Source organism: Stegastes partitus, unplaced genomic scaffold (genome assembly GCF_000690725.1).
Source record: "Stegastes partitus isolate 25-593 unplaced genomic scaffold, Stegastes_partitus-1.0.2 Scaffold1496, whole genome shotgun sequence".
In the NCBI taxonomy this organism is placed as follows: Eukaryota; Metazoa; Chordata; class Actinopteri; family Pomacentridae; genus Stegastes; species Stegastes partitus.
Genome location: NW_007579227.1, coordinates 60172 through 67231, shown reverse-complemented (window position 1 = coordinate 67231; position 7060 = coordinate 60172). Strand labels below are relative to the sequence as shown.

At 40.2% G+C, this 7060-nt stretch overlaps 1 protein-coding gene across 2 annotated transcripts in view; it reads left to right on the top strand.

The window, feature by feature from the left end:
• Positions 1-2018: 2018 nt before the first annotated feature.
• The window catches only part of nin (ninein (GSK3B interacting protein)), a 31883-nt gene continuing 26841 nt past the window's right edge, over positions 2019-7060 (top strand). The window contains exons 1-3 of one of the 2 annotated variants that reach the window (XM_008300078.1): positions 2019-2182; positions 5710-5922; positions 6727-6820. In XM_008300078.1, coding sequence (XP_008298300.1) covers positions 5731-5922; positions 6727-6820 — 286 coding nt within the window. In that variant the 5' untranslated portion in view covers positions 2019-2182; positions 5710-5730. The remainder of the gene's footprint in view (positions 2183-5709; positions 5923-6726; positions 6821-7060) is intronic. The other variant, XM_008300077.1, reaches the window with a different exon arrangement.

Sequence of the window (7060 nt, the reverse complement as noted above, 5' to 3'; positions counted from 1 at the left end):
ACTTCATGTCATTATGTCGCCTCCTACAGACCAACTAGTGCCACTTTATGTCCAGGATGAGGTCAAGAGAGTGAATTTTAGCATCAATAGTCCAAAGACTGAAGAAAGAGGGGACTTTAAAGACTCATGGCAGTTGTTCTGTCTGCAGGACTTAAATTTGGATTTATGAGGAGATCAAGTCCTTTTTACTGTATACAGCAGAAAACAGTAGAAAGTCGTTCCAGTGGAAACTGTTTATGCTGCGCCCTGTGGATAACCACAGGAACAATGGCTCTGCTTTTAGAAAGAAATGTCACATTGCATTGGTGAAATTTCTGAGATGGAAGAGGCTGAAGGTTGTAATTTTTGTTGTTTTTTGTTTTTTTTGTACTTTCTGTACCTTTTGGTTATTTGGGTGAAGCAGTGTCAAGTTCAGGTAAGACAATAATACCACATCATATACAGGCCTATACTTGAATACACTGCAGCAGTTTGTATCTCTGTTTGTACAATCATTTTTATTTATTTTATGGATCAGAAAACACTAACATTCCTGCCCTACTTAACATAAGAATGCACTGTATTGTTTTAATTATAGCCTCGTTTTTTTGTTCTCGTTGTGTGTTCATTTCCAGTGTCTACAGTGAACACATTGTGCTCTGACATACATTTTTTCTTTGGTCAAGATAGACAATAGTGGTCAACCAATTCAAAAATTATATATTAATTAATTATTTTCAAATGGGTCAGCTTTTATGCAGTCTGTATTCATAATTGTTTTTTTTTTCAGTATTTCAAGGCTTTTTTTTTTTTTTTTAAAATGTTGCTGATTATGTCTTATAGCAGAACTCTAGTACACTTTTGAATTAAACTATAAAAAGAAAAATTAACCTTTTCACGATGTTCTAATTATTTGAGATACACCTGTACTTTTTCTGATAACCATCCAGATACTGTGGCTAACACACTGTCAGCCTGGTGGTCAGGAAGAGAGAAGGCTGCAAATATGCAACAGTCAATGAAATGATGAACAATTGTAGTTTGTAACTAACATAATGCAGACTGAAACTTTAATGTGTGGAAAAAAAAATTGTTCAGAAAGTGTGTCGAATGGGGATTTTTTAAATGTTTTTAAATCTCAAAAAGTATTTAATATATGAAGCTAAAATTACAAAAATATCTTTAAAATGTAAATATTTCATACTCACACAATTTTCAGGAAAATCAGAGATGGAAATTATTCTGAAAATTTGATTATTTGAGCCAGCTTGACCCAATTAGTGACTGTAGTAGCTGTTTGTCCTGAGAGGAATAATTAAAAAAATAAAATAAACAAAATTATCAAAATAAAAATTAAACAAAATCAAATCAAATGGCCACTGAGGCACCTCAGGAATTAATTTACACAGGGAAAATAACTCCATTGCTCAGGCAAAAATATAAAGTCTCTTCGGTTTATTTTTATTGCAACCAAAGGAACAAGGGCTCCTGCCGCCTCTCTTGCCCTGGTGCCCCAGCTACCCTGTACCTTCAAAATAAAAGCATTAACAACTACTCAAATTAGCAAAAATGATAATATCACTATACGGCAACTAAAGCTGTATTCTTCAAACAAAACAACAAAATAAATGACTAAATATTTAACTATGAAATATTACAAAAAATTATGATGATAATAATAACAAATAGCTCCAATAGCGACATTAACTGTAAAATAAAAAAATAAATAAAAACAATAGATATCATTTAAAATTCTCATATTGGCACATTATTATTTTTTAGCTGTCATGATGAAATTCAGTAGATTTTTTTTTAATGTTTATGTACCCACCCTGGTGGCTTCATGTGGCCCCCCAGGAGCGGAGCCTCTAGATCCGCCCCTGGCCTCTGGGCTCCGGGCTGCGTCCAGTCAGGCTCCCGGTCACCGCCCCTTCCTCCAACTACCGCTTTTCAAAATCCGCTACGAGCCAGTGGAGGATGATGCAGCGGAGGACACAAAGCGGACACCAAACCCCGGAGCAGCTTTTTATTTATCGTACTCTGGGACGCCTCCATCTTTAAGCTAGCCGCCGGGTAGTGACGGTTCACCTGCGGAGCTGCTGCCGGACAAATGTTGTAGTTTCAAGCTGCTTTCACAGCCGCGTTTTATCACCAAATTTCAGCCGGAGACGGAGCCGAGTCTCGGCTAAGTTTGGACACTTCGGTGAGTTAATTTATTCCTACAGATTAGACGCTGTCTCTGACTCTTTACCAGCTGTTTAATTTAATATTTTTAGGATAAAATTAACCAACTGTTGCCTGCTAACACTCCGTCTACATTAGCCCCGTTAGCATAGCCCATCACTTTCCTATTTATGTCAAGTTAAGCTAACCAAACTACTGAACAGCTAGTTAAGCTGGTTGTGAAGCTCATAGCTAACTTTTAAGCTGTACTCGAGTGTAGTTATTAAAAAGTTAGTGTAGAAAAATTCATTAAGGCAGCTGTTTAGTAGATTTTAATCGTGTTTCAAGTGAATTATGCCACATTCAGGTAACTTATCTTGTCATTTTTGACTGTTAGCATCTTCCACAGCTGGTTTTATAATCCTCTAAAGCTTTATTTTCAACTATTATATCACCAAAGTACAGTACAGTACAGTACTTAAGCTGTTTAAAATAATATAATCAGGAATTAATGACATGAGAAATGGTTGTTGATTTACTTTTCATGCAGCTGGATCTGTGAAAATTGTTTAAATGCTACTAAATATTAAAGTAATGTCAGGTTTAGTCAACTTCATGGGTTTTCTGTGCATTTTGCATGAAGTTTCCTGAGTTTATTTGCTTTTTTGTTGTTGTTTCAGTGCTTAATTATACCATAGAGACCTTTAATACCACAAAGACCATAAACTGCTAGTTTTAAATAAGAGTTGCGATGAGTAATCGATTAGCTGTCAGCTACTAAATGAATGAGTATTCTCCTCAGTGTTTTGTGATTTGTAAGCCTTTCATCGTTCTCATTTTATATTTGCTTTAAACAGAAGAAGTGTGAACTTGCTGTAGCTCTTGAGTGATGTTTTGTGGAGATGTGATGCTGTCAGATGCACTGATTTCTCTGGAATCACCTCCTATTCAACACCAGAAATGCAGTGCAGAAGAAAAGTTTTGTAATTTGCACTTTTCTGCCTGACATCTGTGGTGATAATTAACACCATTACCAGTGGATGCTGGGATGCTGGGAGGATTAACCTCCTTCTTGCAACCTGCACTGGTGTGAATCTTTGACCACGGCAGCTGTCGGCCCACCATGACCCACTGTGGCCCGAGCAGAGAGGCTACTGGGATAATTGGCTCAGAGGTTGTTTGGAGAAAGCAATCTTAATGGCTTTGAAAACATTGAAGCAAAGTGCACAGAAAGAATCTCATTTTGTAAAATGCAGCAAAAAATATTGTGATTATGAGTAGTTTTCCAACATTTGATTTGATCGTGTTTTATTGTTGCCCAGTTTCTTGACAAATTGTAGTTGTAGATTAACTGCTGCACTGCTGAGACATTATTTTCCTGCATTTCATAAGCTGCTCAAATGTGCAGATGCAGAATACTGATTTGGCTTTTGTGGACAGCCCATTGTGTGTGGTGAATGGGTTCCCCGAGTCTGGAGTGTGGGGGGGACACCTGGCCGAGCGCTTGATGGTCTCGGGGAGGGCAGCTGGAAAATTATATCTGTGCTCATTGTATGGAAACTAGGGCTGCACAATACATCATTGATATCACTGACATTCCAATGTCCACATGCATAACAGTCATTAGGTGTGAAGTGATAACGTAAACTCAATCATGGTACAACTTTTATTTTTGTGGCTTGATGCGTTTTCATTTTTAAGACTAATCCACAAGGAAAGTCCATCTGATATAGAATGACTTGCTCTAATTCAAGGGATCTGGATGCACAGACTTTCTTTAACTTTATTTAAAAGACGCTGAGTTTGTTGAAATGCAAGCTGATTTAAATTGGCACCAAAAAGGTCTGTAAAAGGGTGCAAGAGCAGTTCTGAAAGCCATCCATAGCAAAAAGAAAAAATAGTTTGGATGACTTTTCAAGTGTTACACCACATCCACACAGCTCTTATCAGCTTCATTTTACATGATTTTTTTTTGTTTTCAGTGCTGATAAACTCCCTAAAAAATCCTCCCAGTCATTATAGGGGGATTAATTGGTGAAAATTCCTTTATTATTTTCACAAAACTATCACAGTGTCAGTTTTTTCTACTACCATGCAGCCCTAATAGGCGCATAAGCCCACATGGGGAAGTTTAACTCCTCAGATAAAGTGGTATGCTCTTACTTTTGAGCTGAATTTGTACACACAGTATATAAAAAGTTAAAAAAGGATGGAAAAAAAACGTAGAACAGTGGACTCTCTGTATGAACGTACAAGTGGTGGCAGCAGTCCCAGTGCTTAGATGAAATACGTTTGCAAAGTGAAGTGATGCAACAGCCAGACATGAAATTTCTGGAAAGTTTTTGCAAGTAAAAATAGAAGTATATGCGTGCTTTACTTTGCTCGGCTCTCTCTGCTATTTCCAGTCATGTTCTTTGACATTTTAGCTTCCTTAAGCTTCAGGTGGTTGACCTCTGTGATTGCGTCTATTAGTTATGTCATTGCTTCAGTTACAGAGACTTTTTCTTTTCGTTTTGCTTCCATGTCAGCCTCTCCTTTTGCATAGATAAGATGTGTTGTTTGTGTGATTGCCTGAGAGAAACATGTCTTTTCTGTGCGTTTCATTATCTTGCTGTAACCAAACTTCTGTTTCGGGGCCTTCGTCTCTGTCCGCTTGCTTTCATTGTTTTTCAATTACAGAGATGATGCATCCAAACTGAAAGAACAAAAACTTGGTCCGTGTGTCTGTAACTGATGCTGCCAGCCAGCTAGTAAATGTTGGCACAGCGCTCAGTGTAACCTTCTCAATTAGTCCCTGGCTGATTGTTCCACTTGGTTCGGTGCCACTTTGTTGTGTTTGTCCTTGTGTGTGTCACCAGTTTGAAGAGCATTTAGGCCGAAGACTTCCGCCAACATGAACAAAAGCCACTGCTATTATGTTTTTATTTTATTTATTCATACTGTTTATAAGAACGGAGACTTTTTATTAACCACACGCAGCCGTATAAAGTTAAATCCTCCTTTCATGCGTTTCAAATTGAATTACACGGGTCATTAAATATCCCGGCTAAAAGGGAGTCTTGGCTACGTCTATCAATTTACCTGACTGTCTAATCATTGTAATTGGATTAACCAAAGCCTCCACCAGAACTGACGCTGGAGCAGTAGGTTGAAAGCTCAGTCGCTGAGTGCAGGTCTCGGATGAATGGTTTTAGAAACTGTTGAGATACATGCTCCCACCCTGTTTGTGAGTATTTCTGATTGAATGCTTTGTTCTGTAAGTTTAGAGTGATGATATTTTAGCCTCTGGAACATTTTTTTTTAAGTTTTTTTTGTTGGCCTTTATTAGATAGGACAGTCGAGAGAGAGACAGGAAAGTGTGGGAGAGGAATGGGGGAAGGAATTGCAGCAAAGGGCCATGAGCGGGATTCGAACCCATGGCCGCTGCGTCGGGGACTGTAGCCCCTGTACGTGGGTCGCCAGCTCAACCAGTTGAACTATAGCGGCGGCACCTCTGGCACAGTTTTTTCTGGAATATTGTTGTGAAACGTAATAGAAAGTGTGGGATTTTCATTCGTTGTCTTTCAGGCCAGGGTGCTGTCCTGTGGGATGGATGACGGCCAAGAGCAGGACCACTACGAGGAGCGCCTGAAAGAAGTTTTCGACAGTTTCGACGCCAGCGGCCGCGGCTCTTTGTGCCCAGAGGAGCTCTCCGATCTCTGCCAGTCACTCCACCTGGACGATGCCGCACCAGCTCTCCTCCAAGCGCTGCTGCAGAACCAGGACCGCCTCACTGCCAGGGTAACTTTATTCCTCTGAAAATCTGTCTTTGCCAGATAATGGCTCTTCCCCCTTTCTGATTTGAGTTGTGGTCCGCTTGGCTTTCATGTGATATCTGCCGACACCTGCGCTGAGAGCCACTCCAGCTTTCAGGTCTTCGAGTCTGCAGTGCTTTGTTCGCCGTCTTGTTGAGGAGAAAACGTCCCCCCCATCAGCCCTAATCACAGGTGTCTGTCGTCAAGACAACCAAGCTAATCAACATTCACACATGCATTTTTCTGAGGGTGCTTCATGTGGAAGTGTATGAAACAGGAACAGACGCTGGTCAGTTTTGTGCTCCTCAGTGTACGTTCAGAGGATCTCCAGTGTTGAGTCTTCATGTTTTGCTTACCTCCACACTTTCGCTGGAAGTTTTGTTTGTATGTAAGCGTGTGGACAGACGGGTGGCTATTGTCTTGAATGTGCGGGTGTGTGTGGGCGGTGTAAATGTTAACAGAGGGGCCAGCGGACTGATTGCCTACCCATGGCATCCAACAATATAGTCAAAAAGAAAAGCCCCCCCCCTTCCCACAACCTAAAGCCGCCAGCCGTCAGCCTCCAAAGCACAAAGAAAATCACCATATTCAGGGTTAGCAGCTGTTGATTCTTGAAGTGTGACCTCCCTGCTCCTGCTCCAACCCTCCTCCACCCAGGGACACCCAGCCTCCACCCAGCTCACAGGGAATTACACCCATTCTAAGGAATTTCATGTTTTTGTTTTTGTGCTTCGCATATTCAGCATTGCTCGCATTGCATCCAACATGATCTTTTTAATTCTTGTTGCAGGTTGACTTTGACCAGTTCAAGAATGCACTTATTCTGGTTTTGTCGTCGACCATCGAGCAACCTCAGGCAGAACAGGAGCCTTTGCCAAAACCAGGTAAAGTCTTGATTGTACTGTGACATATTTTGATTAAATTTCCTGCATTCAAATGTCTTTAAAATGTCAGCCTGAAAGCACAGAGCGTGAAGTCTATAACTTCATCTTTAACTAATGTAAGTTATCATTGAACTTTAAGATTAAGTTTTCCATTCACCAAGTCACCAAAGTGTAAAAGGTGACTTTGCAGGCTGAGCAAGTGGAACAGCCCCCATGCTGATGCAGCAGTAAATGGACATA